Raw genomic sequence first — 22,863 nt, forward strand, 5'->3', positions numbered from 1 at the left:
GATTATTTACATATCAAATAGTGAAATGCTAGATATAGGTTACAATCCTTCTTAAGTTTAAAGGCTTGGCAGCGAACAGGAAAGGCAATACTATAGTCCGTCTTTCCTGCTGCATACTTTAGTATTGTTTGGGCTGGCACAGCAGCCATGTCCAAAAATTTGTTTTGAGAAGCTGCTAAATTGATGTTGAGATTGGATATTTTTTACCAGTCTGTCTCACGCACAAATTAAACATTCAACGGTGGGATCCAAATATGCAAAAAAAAATGCAACTTCACTCATCAATATTCAACGATTACAAAAGCTCCCCCTCCACCCCGCCTTGGGTCCATCCTTGCCAAAACGGCTATCCTGGAGGCGGTGTGGCTGTGCCCAAATGCCCACGCTATGATACTATCCCCATCAGATATATCATAGTTATACAGGTGTGGACTCTGAGGCATGTGGTTGTCCAGTGGGTTGAGTATGCAGGTGGAGTGTGTGATGCTACGTGTCTGAGACTACACACACACCATCTGCAGTTTCCACGTCACACTAATTGCCATCGCAGACCTGACGTACGTCCACCCGCAGGGCTCGAAAAGCTATTTCTGGCACCGTTTGGCGTGTTCTCTTCTCTTTCTGCATACTAAATGATCTGGCCTGGTCTAATCCCCTCGGTGCAACATGATGAAGGCAGATATATCTAGCGCTGCGTTGCTGGAGCAGAGAGACTAATGCCTTTCACAGGCCTGTATCAGGAGTCAGGACACATGTGCTCTGCTCTCCAGTCTCAGGTCTTAATGGCTGCAGCCAAAGCATTCCCAAACTGTCATTACTGGGATAGATGGAGTATATGGAGGAATATTCAGTCTAATGGAGCTGAGCAGCAGCAGGTCTCAACTCAAGCATACTAAAGAGCCCATTGATCCCTTCTAATTCTATCAAGAATTGAGCTGCAGAGGGATAAGAACCCCACTAAGTTCCAATCCAGAGGCTATGTCTGTAATGCCATGGAGACCGACCCTGGGAGAAAAGATTATATGTAAAGAAGAAATAGCTCCTCTTTCTCCACTGTTGATTCAATGTACAACATTAAGCTGCTTGAAACTGTGCCTTATTATGAGAAGTATTTGGCGGACTATAGAAGTGTCTTGGTCATTACATTACCAGAAAGAAGCCCTCAAAGGAAGCCTGGTGGGGGAGTTTTAAATGCCTGGGTGATGTTATCCCATCTGATAGTATGATAGGCAGACAGCAGGTATGATACAGGTGTCCTCTCCACCTCCACTAGACAGGTATGCAGGTGAGCTACGTGCCCGTCTGTCTGCCTGCCAGCCTGCCTGCAGTAAGTAGCAACCCATCACAGGGTTCCCTCCCTCCACACCATTGATTCTGATCGCCCGCCGTAACATCCGCCCATGGAACTATTCTGTTTTTAGACCTGTACTTTATCTGAAAACAAATGTCTTATCAAACGAATTCCCCAGCCCTAAGTATGGGGAGGAGGGAGAAAGTGTGCTTTATTTTATTCAGAATGGAGCGTGGAGACAGTAATGTGTTTTACAGGCTGAGATTAGGGCTCAATCAGCCTCATCTAAATGACCACAGGCCGGCTGGGGCTACTATTGTATGTGTATACTAAACTACAGCCACAACTCACACAGTGGAGAGGGCTGGAACGAGTGGGACCTTTCAGATAGACAGGACACACGCCTCAGTTAGTCTGGCCTCTCTGCTCTATGGACTGGAGGGAATATCGGCCTCCTCTTGTTAATCCCATTCATTTGAACAAGGTCAAAGGGTCACCAAGGAAGACATCTACGGCGCAATCAAGATGTCATGTTTGAAAGGCTGTGCTGTAAGCTTAGTAGAGCACCTACTCTTCTCTCCTGTTCACCCAAAAAGAAAACACACACACAATGATGACCAAGACAAAAACAGATAGACAACAACATCTTCACAAGCGCAGGCATTTACAGTGCTAAGGAATTAAATGTGTCTCTTAGTAACAGTATTGACACAAAACAGGCCTGACAACCACCGTCACATTCCTTCCCAGCCCGAAGCCCCACACCCAAATCCCTCCTCCCTCTCTCCCCCGTCACCCCGTCCCCACTGCAACTGCTCCATTACTCCTTCCCTTCATTACTGAACCCCGGCTTCCCCCGTCACCCCGTCCCCACTGCCAACTGCTCCATTACTCCTTCCCTTCATTACTGAACCCCAGCTTCCCCCGTCACCCCGTCCCCACTGCCAACTGCTCCATTACTCCTTCCCTACATTACTGAACCCCAGCTTCCCCCGTCACCCCGTCCCCACTGCCAACTGCTCCATTACTCCTTCCCTTCATTACTGAACCCCGGCTTCCCCCGTCACCCCGTCCCCACTGCCAACTGCTCCATTACTCCTTCCCTACATTACTGAACCCCGGCTTCCCCCGTCACCCCGTCCCCACTGCCAACTGCTCCATTACTCCTTCCCTACATTACTGAACCCCAGCTTCTCCCTTCATCCCGTTCTTCCGCTGCATGCCAGCCCTCCCTTTTCCTCACCTCCATACACACCCATTACTGCAGCCTTCCTTTCTCTCACTCTGATCTCAGCTGCCTTTTATTCTCCTCACTCAGCCAGGAAGTGGATTGGAAAAGAAAGAGAATAAATAAAAAGGCCTCCACCTCCCCAGCCCACTATCTAGCCAGGCATCGCCATGGCAGCATGATCCCCAAAAAGCCCAGCGCGCTCTGCTGCACTCCAAAAGGATTGAAAGAGAGGGGGAGGTAGAGAAGGGAGGGAGAAAGGAGAGCGGGGTGGTGGAGGGAGAAAGTAGGTGTGTTCTTTCCCAGTCAGAAACTTGAGGTGAAGTCACTTGTGACTTTGGAATTCAATATTTTTTGTTGCTCTCGGTTTCACCTCTAACTTCTCCTGAACTAAGCTTGAACTTACTTACTGGTCATGTGTGTGTGACGAACAACTGATTCTTTACTCAGTTGAGCACATAAACAGTCAGATGACAAACATTGTTTCTGTGTGGAAAGAAAACAAGTGTGTGAGACATTTTAAGGAATATCAGTGGACAATAGGAGGTCAAAAGATTCAACATTCATTTTATTGGTTTGGTTTTTTGAGTACAGTGGTTATTTTCAGCCATTCTGGCATTCACAGAGAAAACAAAAAACACAAAACTGGAAACAAGAAATAGCTTTCTGATAATAGCTCTGGCTCAGTCTAGTCGTTATGACAATAACAACAACTCTGCGTACCTGATCAACAACACAGACACATAACACATAAACGTGAAAAAACTGTCCAAAAATGGCACTAATAATACTTTTGAAATTCTGTGTGGTTTATAAAAAGGACATATCTATTTACATTCAATTTGATTAATTATCATTTGGAAAAAAACTAAAACATATACCGTATGAGTGACATATTAAGAGAAATAAAACACTGATTATTCAAACTTGAGATAAAATATATATAATAGCAATTAGAGTAGGTTCCATTATGTAGTTCAAGTGCTATTAATAGGAATATACAGGGGACCTCTGCCATAGGCAACACGAGGCAGACATTTTGGCTCCCCTGTGAGAGTGGCATAACTCAAGGTGCAGCTCAGAGGTCAGGGTAATAGGTCAAAGGTTACAGGGTTCAGTCATAGCTCCGCCTCTGAGACACAGTAATAAGTGGTTAGTACAGAGTACAGACATGGAAAAGCGTGGGAGTGAAGGGGAGGGGACGTAACCTGGGCAAAGCAGATTTCCACCCTATCACTCCTGGGTAACTGAAGTTAAGATAAGATACTTGGTTTAATACAAAGTGTTCTATTTTGTCTTTGTCCATGACATCCTCTACTAGTTGCTGTGTAGTTAGAGGGTGAAGGATGGAGAGGGTACTGGTAAAGAGGGCACACGAGGCCAGTGCTTGTTCCTTATTTGGTTGCCAGGGTTTGTCACTCCATGCAGCGCTGTTGTTCCGTGTAGAGGTCTGAAATAACAGTTCAGTTCTGACTGTCTCGTTTCACACAATGAGACATCCACAGAATTAGAGTCAGGGGACGTCAATGAGACATCCACAGAATTAGAGTCAGGGGACGTCAATGAGACATCCACAGAATTAGAGTCAGGGAACGTCAATGAGACATCCACAGAACTAGAGTCAGGGGACGTCAATGAGACATCCACAGAATTAGAGTCAGGGGACGTCAATGAGACATCCACAGAATTAGAGTCGGGGAACGTCAATGAGACATCCACAGAATTAGAGTCAGGGGACGTCAAGCTGAAGAAGTGGAGTCCAGCTGATGATATCATCATCCAGGCTGGTCAGAGGATGACCAACGAAGTGACGACCAAAGAAGATAATTTAGAGACACTGACCGACCGTGTGTTTGTGAGAGCTAACCTAATGCACTGCCCACTAACCACCATCACATATAAAACATATTCTACTTAGAACAGGAACAAATCATTATCATTAGCAGCTTCATCTACGACTCTCATTTGAAAAATAGAAACATTTGTCGTTTTTCGAATACAAAAATATCTGTAAAATTACTATGCATATCTCCATGTGGACGGGCTGTACTCTACAGTGATTTGGTGTGTGTGTGTGTGTGTGTGTGTGTGTGTGTGTGTGTGTGTGTGTGTGTGTGTGTGTGTTAGATGGTAGTGTGTGTTAGTGAGAGAGAGGTGGCACTGCGTGTGTGTGCGTGTCTTGACGTATTCATCAGAGCATGTGTGTACTTGCTAGAACGCTCTTTACCTGCTCTACCTCTTATCTCATCCCCCTTCCTTTTCACACACTTTCTCTCCCTCCCTGTCCCTCCATGTGCTGCTCACCTCTGCTATCTGACTGTCTCTCCCTCTCTCTCTCTTTCTGTCTTTTCTCCCATCCCCCATCCGTCCAGGTAGGTGAGGAGGGGTGTGTTGGGGCAGGTGTTGCTAGCAGACGGTCTGTTGGCTGGACAGGGGGCTCTCCAGAGACATGCTGGTGGGAGACAGGTCTGGACGGTTGTTCTTAAACATGGAGGAAATATAGAAGGCCTGGAGAGACACAGATAAAACACTGTCCGTCAAACACGGATACATAGAGAAGGAACACTGTCCGTCAAACACGGATACATAGAGATGGAACACTGTCCGTCAAACACGGATACATAGAGAAGGAACACTGTCCGTCAAACACAGATACATAGAGATGGAACACTGTCCGTCAAACACGGATACATAGAGATGGAACACTGTCCGTCAAACACTGATACATAGAGATGGAACACTGTCCGTCAAACACTGATACATAGAGATGGAACACTGTTCGTCAAACACAGATACATAGAGATGGAACACTGTCCGTCAAACACGGATACATAGAGATGCAGCACTGTCCGTCAAACACAGATACATAGAGATGGAACACTGTCCGTCAAACACAGATACATAGAGATGGAACACTGACCGTCAAACACAGATACATAGAGATGGAACACTGTCCGTCAAACACTGATACATAGAGATGGAACACTGTCCTTCAATCACAGATACATAGAGATGGAACACTGTCCGTCAAACACTGATACATAGAGATGGAACACTGACCGTCAAACACAGATACATAGAGATGGAACACTGTCCGTCAAACACAGATACATAGAGATGGAACACTGTCCGTCAAACACAGATACATAGAGATGGAACACTGACCGTCAAACACAGATACATAGAGATGGAACACTGTCCGTCAAACACAGATACATAGAGATGGAACACTGTCCGTCAAACACAGATACATAGAGATGGAACACTGACCGTCAAACACAGATACATAGAGATGGAACACTGTCCGTCAAACACAGATACATAGAGATGGAACACTGTCCGTCAAACACAGATACATAGAGATGGAACACTGACCGTCAAACACAGATACATAGAGATGGAACACTGTCCGTCAAACACAGATACATAGAGATGGAACACTGTCCGTCAAACACAGATACATAGAGATGGAACACTGTCCGTCAAACACAGATACATAGAGATGGAACACTGTCCGTCAAACACAGATACATAGAGATGGAACACTGTCCGTCAAACACAGATACATAGAGATGGAACACTGACCGTCAAACACAGATACATAGAGATGGAACACTGTCCGTCAAACACAGATACATAGAGATGGAACACTGTCTGTCAAACACTGATACATAGAGATGGAACACTGACCGTCAAACACAGATACATAGAGATGGAACACTGTCCGTCAAACACAGATACATAGAGATGGAACACTGTCCGTCAAACACAGATACATAGAGATGGAACACTGTCCGTCAAACACAGATACATAGAGATGGAACACTGTCCGTCAAACACTGATACATAGAGATGGAACACTGACCGTCAAACACAGATACATAGAGATGGAACACTGTCCGTCAAACACAGATACATAGAGATGGAACACTGTCCGTCAAACACAGATACATAGAGATGGAACACTGTCCGTCAAACACAGATACATAGAGATGGAACACTGTCCATCAAACACTGATACATAGAGATGGAACACTGACCGTCAAACACAGATACATAGAGATGGAACACTGTCCGTCAAACACAGATACATAGAGATGGAACACTGTCCGTCAAACACAGATACATAGAGATGGAACACTGTCCGTCAAACACAGATACATAGAGATGGAACACTGTCCGTCAAACACTGATACATAGAGATGGAACACTGACCGTCAAACACAGATACATAGAGATGGAACACTGTCCGTCAAACACAGATACATAGAGATGGAACACTGTCCGTCAAACACAGATACATAGAGATGGAACACTGTCCGTCAAACACAGATACATAGAGATGGAACACTGTCCATCAAACACTGATACATAGAGATGGAACACTGACCGTCAAACACAGATACATAGAGATGGAACACTGTCCGTCAAACACAGATACATAGAGATGGAACACTGTCCGTCAAACACAGATACATAGAGATGGAACACTGTCCGTCAAACACAGATACATAGAGATGGAACACTGTCCGTCAAACACTGATACATAGAGATGGAACACTGACCGTCAAACACAGATACATAGAGATGGAACACTGACCGTCAAACACAGATACATAGAGATGGAACACTGTCCGTCAAACACAGATACATAGAGATGGAACACTGTCCGTCAAACACAGATACATAGAGATGGAACACTGTCCGTCAAACACAGATACATAGAGATGGAACACTGTCCGTCAAACACAGATACATAGAGATGGAACATTATCCGTCAAACACACAAAGGCAACCAAGAAAATCCATCAAACATAAGACATATATCCCAACCGCCAGAGAGACTGGTTATACTGCTCAGCCTGACCCAGATGAGATCCCACCATATAGGGACAGAATGAGACAAATACAGATTGTATAGTCAGATAGATAAATACAGATTATACAGGCAGATAGATAAATACAGATTATACAGGCAGATAGATAAATACAGATTATACAGGCAGATAGATAAATACAGATTATATAGTCAGATAGATAAATACAGATTGTATAGTCAGATAGATAAATACAGATTATACAGGCAGATAGATAGATAAATACAGATTGTATAGTCAGATAGATAAATACAGATTGAATAGTCAGATAGATAAATACAGATTATACAGGCAGATAGATAAATACAGATTATACAGGCAGATAGATAAATACAGATTATACAGGCAGATAGATAAATACAGATTATATAGGCAGATAGATAAATACAGATTGTATAGTCAGATAGATAAATACAGATTATACAGGCAGATAGATAAATACAGATTATATAGTCAGATAGATAAATACAGATTGTATAGTCAGATAGATAAATACAGATTATATAGTCAGATAGATAAATACAGATTGTATAGTCAGATAGATAAATACAGATTATACAGGCAGATAGATAAATACAGATTATATATTCAGATAGATACATACAGATTGTATAGTCAGATAGATAAATACAGATTGTATAGTCAGATAGATAAATACAGATTGTATAGTCAGATAGATAAATACAGATTATACAGGCAGATAGATAAATACAGATTATATAGGCAGATAGATAAATACAGATTGTATAGTCAGATAGATAAATACAGATTATACAGGCAGATAGATAAATACAGATTATATAGTCAGATAGATACATACAGATTGTATAGTCAGATAGATAAATACAGATTATATAGTCAGATAGATAAATACAGATTGTATAGTCAGATAGATAAATACAGATTATACAGGCAGATAGATAAATACAGATTATATAGTCAGATAGATAAATACAGATTATATAGGCAGATAGATAAATACAGATTATATAGTCAGATAGATACATACAGATTGTATAGTCAGATAGATAAATACAGATTATATAGTCAGATAGATAAATACAGATTGTATAGTCAGATAGATAAATACAGATTATATAGTCAGATAGATAAATACAGATTATATAGGCAGATAGATAAATACAGATTATACAGGCAGATAGATAAATACAGATTATATAGTCAGATAGATAAATACAGATTATATAGGCAGATAGATAAATACAGATTGTACAGGCAGATGGATAGGACATGTCATTGTTTAGGCAGGCATGGTTGACATTATTTCATCCTGTAAACCTGACTGACATAGGAGATCATACATCAACACATTTGTTCCCAATCCCACAGCTCCATAGAGCCAGAGGGAGGGGAGGGCCAGACACTTACCACCCAGTAGGCGGTGAGGCCTCCCTGGATGAAGCCAGTGATCACGTCGGTGGGGTGGTGGCGGTAGTCGGAGATGCGGCTCAGCCCGGTGTACACGGCTATCATCACCAGCAGGAACTGCAGCAGCGGGCGCAGCAGACGAGCCCCTCGCCATGACAACCGTGCCTGCAGGTAGAACTGGAGAAGGAGAGCAGCGTCACATGATCAGAACCTTCAAATATGAGAAGTGTGTGTGTGTGTGTGCAGGCACTCTCATGCATTTTTGCATGCGTCTGTGTGTGTGCATAAACTGCAACGTAGTTCGTTCTTTCCACAGTGATCTGGTCACATGGTACATTAACCACAGTTAACACACACACGTCTAGAGGGTGAGGAAGAGGACCTGGCATTAGTCAATCCACACTGGGCTCAGCACCCTAATAAACCTTTCCTCCATCTCATCTTGCCCTCCAGGCCCCATCATTACTACAGTAGAGGAGGAGTGTCAGTCAGGGACCAGACAGAGACTGACTGGGGGGTCAGGGGTTAACTGTAGAGATGCATGGTGCTGTTTCTGAGGTGACTGCTGCCTGGGCCTGTCACTGGGACATGTGGAACGTATTCCTCCGGAGGGGAGCTGGTTAGGGGGGTTGGCTCACTCTGACTGGAAGCAGGTGTCAGTCTTCTTGCCCTCCAACCCCAGCAGCTGGCCCAGGGCCCTGGCTGCATGTCGCTGCAGGTCCCATGGATTCTAAAGGATACAGTCAGTCTGCAGTAGTAGTACTAGCTATTCGCCAGGAAGCCACAGACGGGATGGAGGGAAAATAGAGGGAGAAGAGAGAGGGAGAAGAGGAGACAGAATGAAGAATGAGGCCCCCTGTTTTTCTCAGGACACTCAACTGCTCTCAATGCCTCACTCTCTTTCTCTCCCTCTTTCTCTCTGTCCCTTTCTGATAAGTGGGAGTGAGGAGGGGAGGGGTGAGGAGGGGAGGACCCGAGAAATCTATTAACAATGTTTTTGAATGGTGAATCCTCTCCTTTTATCAGATTGAAATTGAATGAGTTTCATATATATTTCCCGTAAATAGTTTTGCGATTATTCCAGTCATATTCCGGACCATTGGAGACTTAATGAAGTGGAGAAATTCCATTTAGAATGTGAATGAATACATTATGGGAACAAATGCTTGAGCCATGATGGGCTTTTGTCTTCCTCTGTCATTTCTCACCCTACAATGTGTTCCTCACCAATGGTCCAGTAGAGAGAGAGAGAGAGAGAGAGAGAGAGGGAGGAGGGGAGTGGGGTTCTCTTGTTGAAAGAAGCCTGTCGATCTCTCAGCAGCCCCCCCCCCCCCCAACCCCAAACAAGGAGTGCTCTGTCTGCTCTCCATCTCTCCCTCTATTCATGTTCCCTGTGGAAAACTTCCTCCCTCTCCCTTTTCATTTCAGGCAGGACGGTTTTTGAAAAGTTGCCTTTCTCAGAGTTTGCATGTACAATGTGTGTATGTGAGTGTGTTTGAATGACTGAGTGTTTGTGAGTATGTGTGTGAGTGAGTGTGCACTCCATCTCTACAGGGACAAAGTGTCCAATATTTTCTTTCATAATTACAGTGAAAGTTAAAACTGTGAAAGATCATTCTTTCCTTCATTCAACTAATCTGTAGTAATCCCAGCTAAAGCAGGTGACTTCAAGTGTATAAACGTTACTTGGCAGGTGTGCTGTTCTTTGTCGCCACAGGCACGTGCAAGTGTGTGTGTGTGTGTGTGTGTGTGTGTGTGTGTGTGTGTGTGTGTGTGTGTGTGTGTGTGTGTGTGTGTGTGTGTGTGTGTGTGTGTGTGTGTGTGTGTGTGTGTGTGTGTGTGTGTCTCCAATTGTCAGTGACACTTACCGCCAGGTAGAGCATGGTGTACATGGCAAAAGAGGAATGGCCAGAGAAAAAGGACTTCCTGAAAGATAAAGGGATAACAGGGATGTCATTCATTAACCCAGTTATCTAGTGTCAATATTGCTGCATCTCAATCTATGCTAATAAACATTCATACCAATAGTTTCTCACAAAGACAGACTTTCACTTTGACTAGACTAGCGGCGTTTGGGTCTATTACATCTCAATTCCAGTCAGTGCATGACTTTTCAGGATTGCATAACAATGGAAAAGTCTCATATCCAATCCAACTGATAGGAATTGAGCTCGAATTGAGCCCAACTCTGATACACTGAAGCTTGATTCACATTACAGGACCAACCACAACTGCACTGCGCTAGTTCTGATATTTATTTTCACATTGTCCTTTCCTGCACGGTTCCAGCAACTATGGTGGATGTGTAACCAGGCCAGCTCAGTTTGGCCAGGCCTGGTTTGGCCCTATAGTGTGAATAGGGAAGGCGTCCCTCTCGGTACTGACCTGGCCTCTTCCACCATCTTGTGTTTGGGCTGCCTGCAGGTGACCTGGGCCACGTAGGAGCCGGGGATGCAGTTGAGCGAGGCGTATGTCACGTTGCACACCGACAGGAAGTTAGGTCGCAGACGCCCTACGCTCAGCTTGGCCATGTTGGTCAGTGATTGGCCCACGCAGCAGCCAAACAGGAAGCTGCCCAGCTCCTTGTAGAGGCAGGACACGTAGCGGTTGCGCACGAAGGCCTGCGATTGCACCTCACAGAAACGAACCCGGTAACACTCGCCCAGCGCAATCTGGCCAGGGAAGAAGAGGAGGATCAAGAGTTAGAATCAGTCCTCTTCGTAAAAAACCTGAGATAGATACCGGTAGAGAAACGACGCTTTCACAGCGTATTGTAAAAAATAAGGTTTTCTCAATGACCTGACTAAATAAAGGCTAAATATGGAATGGCTCATAATACATCTACTTCCAGGTGAACCTCTTGTCTGCTTACAGTGAGTGTGTAAGAGGTGATAGTATGTCATGTGTATATACTCAGTAAGATCCTACAGTGTGTAAGTGGTGTGTTGTGTTGTGTGTCTCACCGTGAGGCCAGTGATGACGATGCCCCCAGCGATGAGCAGTGCGTCAGGGATGGCCTCTCTCTCCAGGTAGGGGTAGGTGATGCTCTGGTCCCCACAGAAGAAACCCCTCCGGTACGGAGTCACCGCCTTCAACTCACACGCAAAGAACGGGATGGAGGCTGGAGAGACAGAGAGAGAGAGGGGGGTTTTGACACAGTTATGAGGGAGATGAAGAGACAGAATAGAAAGAGGTAAAGAGAGTAAAAGATATGAGGAGTGTGTGTGTATGTATGTATGTATGTATGTATGTATGTGTGTGTGTGTGTGTGTGTGTGTGTGTGTGTGTGTGTGTGTGTGTGTGTGTGTGTGTGTGTGTGTGTGTGTGTGTGTGTGTGTGTGTGTGTGTGTGTGTGTGTGTGTGTGTGTGTGTGTGAGAAAAAAGTAAGAGTGACGCATCGCACAGTGAGCCAAGACAAAGAGTTGTCAATGATCCTTGATCCTGTTTTATATGAGAAGGGTTTAGGAGACAGGATATAGGCCTGGGTGCAATCTGAGGAGGGGGTGGGCCTTAGGCCTGTCAGTCATCCACTGACTGGACTCAAGATCTCCCAAAGTATCTGGCATTCCTTACATACTGGAGCTCCACCAGAGAGGCTGGAGGAGGGGGAGACGAGAGAGAGACAGAGATGACAGTGCAGAATGAAGGATTATTCAGGAGGAAAGGAGAACAGAGGATACTGAGATACTGAGTCTATTACACAGAAAATGACAAAGTGGTGAAAGCCAAAGGGTTTTACAGTAAACTAATAGCCAGGCTACAGTATAGACTACACCGTGACTGCAGAGACCTCCAATAGAAAGGGAATAGAGTAGTCTTTTGTTTCCAATTATAAGGGAATAGAAATAGTGTAGTGTGGCACAGAGACGCACAAGGAGCTTACAACATTAAACATTAACTACCACTGTATTGGCAGAATATTTATTAAATCAATGTAGTAACACATTACCTTCTTATTTTAAGGATTGTTAATACTGTATCAAGTTAATTTCCTGGTCGGCTAACCAATTAAAAGTTTGTGTGTAAGGAAGGCGTAAAGGAGGGTGGTCAAGGTCTGGCTTTCTTAAGCAAACACACCTCGCTGCAGCCTGCCCTGCTGCTGGTGAAAGTTCATTGGGTAAAGATTGTGCAACCTCGTTATGATACTGGCACCAGTCACACAGCAGGGAGGATGAAATCAAATCCAAGGCTAGATCTGAAATTAAATCTACACCACTATACTCACTCTGAACTTCCAAACTACCCTAGTTCCTCTCTCTGCTCCCCACAGCCCCTCTAGCCCATCATGTAGTCCCCTATCCCATGCCCCCATAGCCCTATCCCCCATGGAACAGGGAGAGCATGGGACTAATGATTAACCTCTCCCTCATCATAGAGCCTGGAACTGGAACGGGCCCAGGCAAACACTGCTGCTGCCAGGAAATCTCAGAGAGACTACGTGACAGGAGGAGAGGACAACACACAGGCCATTAGAGACTGTAGATCAACAGTAGCAGACGGGAGTAGGACATGGCTCACTGACCTTCAGTGTGACTTTCTGTGACTCTACCAGAGTTCAACAGGTTTCAGTCTACCTGCACTATATAACCATGAATACTCTGCAGATATATCTCACTCACAGTACCAGTCAGTCAATCATAAATACTACCAAAACAGATCCATACAGCCACCCTTTCAGCCCAAGACATACAGTTAAGAACCTACACACATATCAATGTACCTAAGGGCCAATACAATTTAGGAATGAAAACGAGGAAGTAGTGTAGCGTCATTGGCTTATAAGCAGGGTAAAGTTACTGTAGTATACAGCAAATGTCTGCTTGTGACCTTTGCTAATACTGGAAGTATGTGTTTGTCAGAGAGAAAGACCAAACACAGATAACGACATATCCTCTGGTTAAGAGAAGGCACGGGAGGGCCAGGAAGACAGGAGGAGGGAGGGAGAGGAGAGGAGAGGAGAGGAGAGGAGAGGAGAGGAGAGGAGAGGAGAGGAGAGGAGAGGAGAGGAGAGGAGAGGAGAGGAGAGGAGAGGAGAGGAGAGGAGAGGGAAACACGTTGCAGGCAGATAGCAGAGGCTCTGACGACAGCAGAGAGAGAGAAGAGATAGATGAGGGGAGAGAGCGAGAGAAGAGAGAGACGAGGGGAGAGAGCGAGAGAAGAGAGATAGTGAAAACATCTCACCTGACCCTGATCTCTGCCTGATCTACTTCTCCTGCCAGAATCACATGCTCCTCATTTCAGACGCATTTAGACCACACACACACACACACACACACACACACACACACACACACACACACACACACACACACACACACACACACACATTGTACAAACACGTGCATGAGATACACACACGGCACACACATAAACACACCATGGCGTGCGACTTCAAGCTGCAGCCCTCTACAGAGCCTCTGACATCACGCAAGGGCCTAACTCCAGACCACCGTAGAAAAGCCAGATCTCTCCCAGAGAAGAGAGAGAGAGTGGTTGTCTGGAGTTGGTAAGGACCCAATAACATGACTCAGGACAAAGACAGAGATGAAGGTAAAGATGTTGTATATGCATCAGGAGGCCTTACTTAGGTACTTAAAGGGGTAGATGAGGATTTTGGCAATGAGGCCCTTTATCTACTTTCCCAGAGACAGATGAACTTGTGGATATAGTTTGTGTGTATCTGCATGCAGTTTGAAGGAAGTTGTTAACTAGCGTTAGCAGCTTGTGAAACTACCTCTAAGTTCCTTCATACTGGACGCAGATACATACAAATGAAATCCACGAGTTCCTTCCACTCTGGGGAAGTAGATAACGGGCCTCATTGCCAAATTACCACTATCCCTTTAAATTTCTTTGAAGGCCTTCCAGCTTCCTTTGATGAACTGACATGAATGAGACATGAATGTCTCCTGGTAGTGTGGGGTATGAAAAACGGGTCAACTTTGAGAACCTCCATCTCCTGAATGTTTTGGCATTCAGGTCGAAAAAGGTCCCTTTCTGACCACTTCCTACACGGGCAAACATGTATGAAAGGTTTTGTTCAAATCAAAAGGGGTGCAGTCACAAAGGGATTGAAATCATATGGAACGGCCCAGAAGAGAGATGTGGTTCTCTTGACTCAAGCACACACTGACAAAGTCAGGGGCTGAAACCCTGTATAGGTTTTATAGCTTTACTCTGAAAACACATGTCATGGTGGTGTCTACGCTTGGGCCATCCACCACAACAGGCTACTTCTTTACCACAATTCTCTCTCTCTCTCTGTATCTGGGCCAGAGTTACGGTTATAATCAATGTTATTCTGGTTTGTCAGTCTGCTAATGGACAGTGTCTCCATTCCTGCCATAATAAAAGTGTGGTGCTGGCTGGTTGAGCCGTTAGCGTTGGATCCTCTAGTGTGTTTCTCACAGTAATGGGAGCCATCAACCACTCAGTAGGCAAACTATGACCGATCCTGTCAATGATGTATTGACCGCTCTGTAAATATGTGTGTGTTGTCATGTCCACATTTGTGTGTTAAAGTCCATAAACAGCACATTAGAGCTGCTGCCTATATACATAGACTTGAAATCACCGGCCACTTTAAAAAATTGAACACTAGTCACTTTAATAATGTTTATATATGTTGCATTACTCATCTCATTGATATATACTGTATTCTATTGTACTGTATCTTAGTCTATGCCGCTCTGACATTGCTCATCCATATATTTATATATTCGTAATTCCCTTTCTTTACATAGATTTGTGTGTATTGAAATCGTTAGATGTTACTTGTTAGATATTACTGCACTGTTAGAGCTAGAAACACAAGCATTTCGCTACACCCGCAATAACATCTGCTAAATACGTGTATGTGACCAATAAAATTTGATTTGACAGCCTGGGCTCACGTGGCCGGGACCCAACAACGCTCGCTTACAGAGCTCCTCAAAATGCTACTCTAAAACAGTCCACAAAAAAAAGAGGCCGCCAGTTTGCCACATACCACAAAACACATCTTATACAAACTTCCCAAACACACACCACTGTGAAACCATGGAGAACACACAAAACACATCTTATACAAACGTCCCAAACACACACCACTGTGAAACCATGGAGAACACACAAAACACATCTTATACAAACTTCCCAAACACACACCACTGTGAAACCATGGAGAACACATCTTATACAAACTTCCCATGGAGAACACACAAAACACATCTTATACAAACTTCCCAAACACACACCACTGTGAAACCATGGAGAACACACAGAACACATCTTATACAAACTTCCCAAACACACACCACTGTGAAACCATGGAGAACACACAGAACACATCTTATACAAACTTCCCAAACACACACCACTGTGAAACCATAGAGAACACATCTTATACAAACTTCCCAAACACACACCACTGTGAAACCATAGAGAACACACAGAACACATATGTGATGTGTTCTGCAGCAGAACACACACTGTCAACCGAGCCTGCACCTAGCCTATACAACCTCAGAGGTCTGAGAGGTCTCAGCCAGGCCCAGTAAAGTTCCAGTCTTTACACTGGGGTTTACACCGGCTCTAAACGCTTTCACAAGAAGACGCAAAAGACACTCCAGAGCCCCTCACCTCATCTGTCAGGCAGCTGTGAGCAAACCGCTGCACCTGGCCAAGAGCAGCCTCAGAGGACACAGCAGCAGAGCAGAGTGGAGCAGAGAGAGAGGGAGGGAGAGAAACAGAGAGGAGAGAGAAAAACACAAACACAGACCCACACACACACACGGGCCAAATGTGCTGCTGGACGGAGTTCTCAAAGTGGGAATGCTTTCAAATAGTCAAAGGGAGAGACCGAGAGAGGGAGGAGAAACAGGAAGAGAGAGAGGGTGAGGGAATGAGAGGAGAGGGGATATGTGCCTCACTCTTAAGAAACTCTTCTGGTTCTAATTTACACTTCTATGACCACAGCCCAGAATGAGCTCACTGTGAGAAGAGAACAACAACACAGAGAAAAAACAGAACAGCCATGGAGAAAGAGAATAAAGACTGAAAGAGAGAGAGCAGGAGGGAGGAGGAGGGGGGCAGATGTTACTTGTTAGTTATTATGTGTGTTATTTATGCGGATGCTTTGAGGGCATATTGCTCATAATGTGTACCAGTCAATAAAACAGTGTCAAACTCAAAAGACTGGAAAACATGGTTAGAGGGGGTACGGCAAATTGACAAACAGAGAAAGGGAGAGAGAGGGGGATGGATAAGGGGTTGGGGGGCACTACAGAGGGAGAGAGAGATTGAGAATTGAGAGATGTGGTGAAGTGTTTCACAGACGGAGACGATTAGCAGTGGTTCTGGAATGTGAGGGTCAGAGAACTGGGCTCTGTTGGGACCTGCTCTGTAAACAGGACCTCGCCTCGTCCAGCAGAATGCCTCCAGAACACACAAACCCCACTTGCACACACAAACAACCCACAAAACACCACATGGACTAACACGCAACCAAACAAGCCACATCAAAACCCAAACTACCCACAAAAACCTCAACCAACCATAGCTAACCAAATAAACCACCCTGGAGCCAAAGAAACCACAGCAAACTAAACAACCCGTAGACAGGCACTGAACAAACACACAGACAGACCCAAACTAACAGCTTCACTAAACAGTACTAGTATATTATTAACACATGAATATCAATACTAGACTGTAACATAGCCTACTACTCAACAAGGCATCAACCAACATTTTAGGTGACAGTCACTATATAGTATACCATGGGTGCTGAGTGACCAGTGACCACTGGATCTCTTGAGGGGTGACCCCAACCAACCACCCACTTGGCCTGCTGTCCTGGACAGTCACTGGGGCAGAGAGGAGAACGCTCCCCTACTACCCTCCAGGGGTGGTCCATCTCTCTTCAGCCAGGCAGGCCTCTAGGGCCAGTGCCAGGGCCTCTGGTCCTCAACCTCAGGTCTAAGCTGCTTGTTTATCCAGAAGTCAATCTACTGCTACTGGTGTAGTGAATCATTACATAGAGAGGTGCTGTTACTCTAACTTTAGTAAAACCCTGCTGTAATCCCTAACAATAGCACAGTAACTGGTGTAGTGAATCTATTTTATACACCTATGAAGTGCTGTTACTCTAACTTTAGTAAACCCTGCTGGAATCCCTAATAATAGCACTGTAACTGGTGTAGTGAATCTATTTTATACACCTATGAAGTGCTGTTACTCTAACTTTAGTAAACCCTGCTGTAATCCCTAATAATAGCACTGTAACTGGTGTAGTGAATCTATTTTATACACCTATGAAGTGCTGTTACTCTAACTTTAGTAAACCCTGCTGTAATCCCTAATAATAGCACTGTAACTGGTGTAGTGAATCTATTTTATACACCTATGAAGTGCTGTTACTCTAACTTTAGTAAACCCTGCTGTAATCCCTAATAATAGCACTGTAACTGGTGTAGTGAATCTATTTTATACACCTATGAAGTGCTGTTACTCTAACTTTAGTAAACCCTGCTGGAATCCCTAATAATAGCACTGTAACTGGTAGATGTGTCTACTATACAGAGCTGGACTTCTATTCCCTGAAGACTGTTCTTAGACAATGTGTCCTGGCCACAACATAGTGTGTATGTGATCTCTATCTGGGTTGAGTCAGTGAGAGTCAGAGCAGGACCAGACGTCTTTTGTGTTTCACCTGACATTAAGGACAAAGAGTCTTTGTATAAAATAGTAGTTGGGTGTGCAACACACACACACACGGACACACACACGGACACACAGGGGTGAGCCAGGTAAGCCTCAGACAGGAGATTAAGTCATTGGCACCTGGGCTGTGATTATGACTAGTAAACCACCATCCTCCTGATTAGAGCGACTGTGTGTGTGTGTGTGTGTGTGTGTGTGTGTGTGTGTGTGTGTGTGTGTGTGTGTGTGTGTGTGTGTGTGTGTGTGTGTGTGTGTGTGTGTGTGTGTGTGTGTGTGTGTGTGTGTGTATGTGTGTGTGGATGAGCACTACAGTGTCCTTTCTCCCAGCTTTTACTTGTTGGGCTGATCCAGGTGGTACAGGATAGGGGGGGGGGGCGACGACGTTGCTGTCCCCTCTCCTAAATTGTCTGGATTGTTCTAACTGGGTGCACTGCTCACTGTTTTGTCTGCCATGATGCCTACACAAAAAGACTGATCATCAAAGGACAAAGCCTGGGAAACAAAAACAGCCCAACGGCATCTCACTGACTATCTGATATCAGCAGCATCTGCTGCAGTTGGACTCACGTACACACACAACCAGAACGTTATTTACTGTACACATAATCACTAACATAATCACTCGATACACGGTCTATCTGTCCATAGGCAGCAACACTATCTGTCCATAGTTCCCACGAAACAACAGAGCTAACTCAAAAAACAAGTCAGGAGGAAGAGATGAAAGACTGCAGCTATAGCCTACTTCCAATTAACAAGCCTCTGAACCCCCCTCCCTCCCACCCACTATCGGTAGTGCTGTCTCTAGTTTCCAGGCTGTGTAACTGTTACTGTAGCTGTCGTCAGGTCCAGACACGCTTCCCCCTAGCCTCTCTGTTCTAACCACACTCCACTGACTTCTTCCTGCAGCACTGCAGCCGTGCTCTGGAGCTAAGGGTATGTGTGGCGAGGGATGGCTGACAGAGAGTAGGGGAACATAAAGGGGCCTGCCTGCCTGGCGGTCTCGGTGGTATGTATGTAAAGGGGTTTGGTGGTCTGTGGCGTAGCGTGAAGGTAAGGGTGTGTGTGGTTCAGGCTGGGTGGCTGGAGAGGCGGCTGTCTGTCTGCAGTGTGACAGTAAGGGTGGGGGGAGTGCTCTGTCTGCTTGTCTGTGGTATATGACATGTGCAGTGAGGACTGGGCTGTCAGACTGTTTGGTTTAGTGGTTTGTCTGTGGTTGGAAGAGCTTCAGACAGCCAGACAGAAGAGGGTTGGGGCTGAGGTGGATAAAGGGGGATCCGGCAGGTAAGATGTGTCAGGAGGATAGGATGATGGGGTAGATAGGGGGCCATGCTGGGAGGGCACCAGGAGGGGGGCTGTCTGAAAGCCAACATGGAGGAGCAGGGGGTAGAAGGAGGACTCATTTGTTTTGACAGACAGGGAATGGGGGGTTGGGGGGGAACCAGAGACTGCAGACCGACACACAATGGGACTAGGCTTTACCCTTCACTCTTAACACCGATTATATGGAAAAACTCACTTCACCAAAGGGAGAATAGGGAGAATTTGTAGCAATTTGGGTGTGGGAGATACCCCAAGCTGACCTCTGACCCCTACAGTGGATCCTTACCTACAGAGGAGAAAGCCACTGCTCCCACTCCCCACCCTGCCTCACCCAGCCGGGGGCTGTTTCAGGCCAATGGGTGTGACCAACCCAGCGTGAGGCTGAATTTCAACATTTTATTTAGAGGCTCCTATCTAGGCGGTGTAGAGAATTGTTTGTAGTTTTAAATGTAATTCCCTGCAATTCTATGCATTTTGCCTGTCACGGCCGTCAACAGAAGTAGACCAAAGGGTAGCGTGGTGAGCGTAAATATTCCTTTACTATATGACGCCGACAAAAACAATAAACAATCCAAAACAACCGTGAAGCTAAAGGGCTATGTGCCACAAACAAAGTTAACTTCCCACAAAGAAAGGAGGGAAAAGGGCTACCTAAGTATGGTTCCCAATCAGAGACAACGATTTGGGGGGCTACTGTCAGGGCGTGACAGTACCCCCCCAAAGGTGCGGACTCCGGCCGCAAAACCTGAACCTATAGGGGATGGTCTGGGTGGGCATCTATCCGCAGTGGCGGCTCAGGTGCGGGACGCAGACCCCGCTCCACCACTGGCTCACCCCACTTTGGTGGCACCGCTGGTGCGGGGACCCTCGTTGGGGCCCCGGACTGGGCACCCTCGTCGCGGGCCCCGGACTGGGCACCGTCGCCGCGGGCCCCGGACTGGAGACCGTCGCCAGAGGCCCCGGACTGGAGACCGTCGCCGGAGGCCCCGGACTGGAGACCGTCGCCTCAGGCTCCGGACTGGAGAACGTCGCCAGAGGCTCCGGAGAGGAGACCGTCGTTGGAGGCTTCGTGCCATGACTCCTCGCTGGAGGCTTCGTGCCATGGATCATCACTGGAGGCTTCGTGCCATGGATCATCACTGGAGGCTTCTTGCCATGGATCATCACTGGAGGCTTATTGCCATGGATCATCACTGGAGGCTTCTTGCCATGGATCATCACTGGAGGCTTCTTGCCATGGATCATCACTGGAGGCTTCGTGCCATGGATCATCACTGGAGGCTTCTTGCCATTGATCATCACTGGAGGCTTCGTGCCATGGATCATCACTGGAGGCTTCTTGCCATGGATCATCACTGGAGGCTTCTTGCCATGGATCATCACTTGAGGCTTCTTGCCATGGATCATCACTGGAGGCTTCTTGCCATGGATCATCACTGGAGGCTTCTTGCCATGGATCATCACTGGAGGCTTCTTGCCATGGATCATCATTGGAGGCTTCGTGCCATGGATCATCACTCGAGGCTTCTGACTGGAGAACGTATGGGCAGTCTGGTACGTGGAACTGCCACAGGGCTTACCAGGCTGGGGAGACATACAGGAGGCTTAGTTCTGGGCGCAGGCACAGGACTCACCAGGCTGGAGAGACATACCTTGTCCAAGGCCTTGTCCTTGGCAGAGGCACCGGATACACTGGGCCGTGGAGGCGCACTGGAGGTCTAGAGCTTAGAGCCTGCACAACCCGTCCTGGCTGGGTGCTTATCTTTACCCTGCAAATGCGGGGCGCTGGCACAGGACGCACTGGGCTGTGTAGACGTACCGGAGACACAGTGTGCAGAGCCGGCGCAGTATATACTGGGCCGAGGAGGCGCACTGGAGGTCTGGAGAGCAGGGCTGGCACAACCCGTCCTGGCTGGATGCTCACCCTAGCCCGGCAGATGCGGGGAGCTGGGATGTATTGCACCGGGCTGTGAACGCGCACTGGAGACACTGTGCGCTCCACCGCATAACACGGTGCCTGACCAGTACGACACTCGCCACTGTAAGCACGAGGAGTTGGCTCAGGTCTCCAACCTGACTCAGCCAATCTCCTCGTGTCACCCCCCCCCAAAAAAAAAACAGGGGGCTGCCTCTCGGGCTTCCTTGCTAGCCGTGTTCCCTCGTAACGATGCCGTTCCGCCTTTGCTGCCTCCAGCTCCTCCTTGGGATGGCGATATTCCCCAGCCTGCCTCCAGGGTCCTTTACCATCCAGGATTTCCTCCCAAGTCCATAAGTCCCCCTTACCACGCTGCTTGGTCCTTTTGTGGTGGGAGGTTCTGTCACGGCCGTCAACAGAAGTAGACCAAAGCGCAGCGTGGTGAGCGTACATATTCCTTTATTATATGACGCCGACAAAAACAATAAACAATCCAAAAACAACTGTGAAGCTAAAGGGCTATGTGCCACAAACAAAGTTAACTTCCCACAAAGAAAGGAGGGAAAAGGGCTACCTAAGTATGGTTCCCAATCAGAGACAACGATAGACAGCTGTGCCTGATTGAGAACCATACCCGGCCAAAACATAGAAATACAAAATCATAGAAAAACAAAACATAGAATGCCCACCCCAAATCACACCCTGACCAAACCAAATAGAGACATAAAAAGGCTCTCTAAGGTCAGAGCGTGACATTGCCATAGCTAATTCCGTGTTCTTTTGCTTAAACATAATAGCAAAATCAATACTGATATATTAATGTTTTGGGAATTTTCTATTCTCCATGACTGTCTACCTTTCATTTTGGTGATTGTTAGTTTTCAAAGATTACAGTACCGTAAAACTTCAATTAAAAGCAGTCTCAAATAGCCACCCGTACCTTTTAATAGCCGGGCAGCGGCACACATTTCAGCAAATAAACGGCAGTTTCAAATAAACGGTGGGTCTAAATGAATTGTTTACGGAGGTTACCATGAATTACCATGAATTTTTTAAAGCAGTTTAATGTTTGATTTGATACATTAAATAATTCAGTAACGACTCGAAAAAATTATGGCAACTATCTTTTTTTAATCTC

General features: G+C 45.9%; 1 protein-coding gene across 1 annotated transcript in view; it reads right to left on the reverse strand.

The window, feature by feature from the left end:
• Positions 1 to 3,069: 3,069 nt before the first annotated feature.
• The window catches only part of LOC139565503 (phospholipid phosphatase 3-like), a 38,177-nt gene continuing 18,383 nt past the window's right edge, over positions 3,070 to 22,863 (reverse strand). The window contains exons 2-6 of the mRNA XM_071385904.1: positions 11,749 to 11,906; positions 11,171 to 11,457; positions 10,654 to 10,711; positions 8,786 to 8,962; positions 3,070 to 5,027 (exon numbers count right to left, since the gene is read on the reverse strand). Of these exons, the coding sequence (XP_071242005.1) occupies positions 4,926 to 5,027; positions 8,786 to 8,962; positions 10,654 to 10,711; positions 11,171 to 11,457; positions 11,749 to 11,906 (782 nt within the window). The 3' untranslated portion in view covers positions 3,070 to 4,925. The remainder of the gene's footprint in view (positions 5,028 to 8,785; positions 8,963 to 10,653; positions 10,712 to 11,170; positions 11,458 to 11,748; positions 11,907 to 22,863) is intronic.

Source organism: Salvelinus alpinus, chromosome 36, assembly GCF_045679555.1.
Source record: "Salvelinus alpinus chromosome 36, SLU_Salpinus.1, whole genome shotgun sequence".
Taxonomy (NCBI): domain Eukaryota; kingdom Metazoa; phylum Chordata; class Actinopteri; order Salmoniformes; family Salmonidae; genus Salvelinus; species Salvelinus alpinus.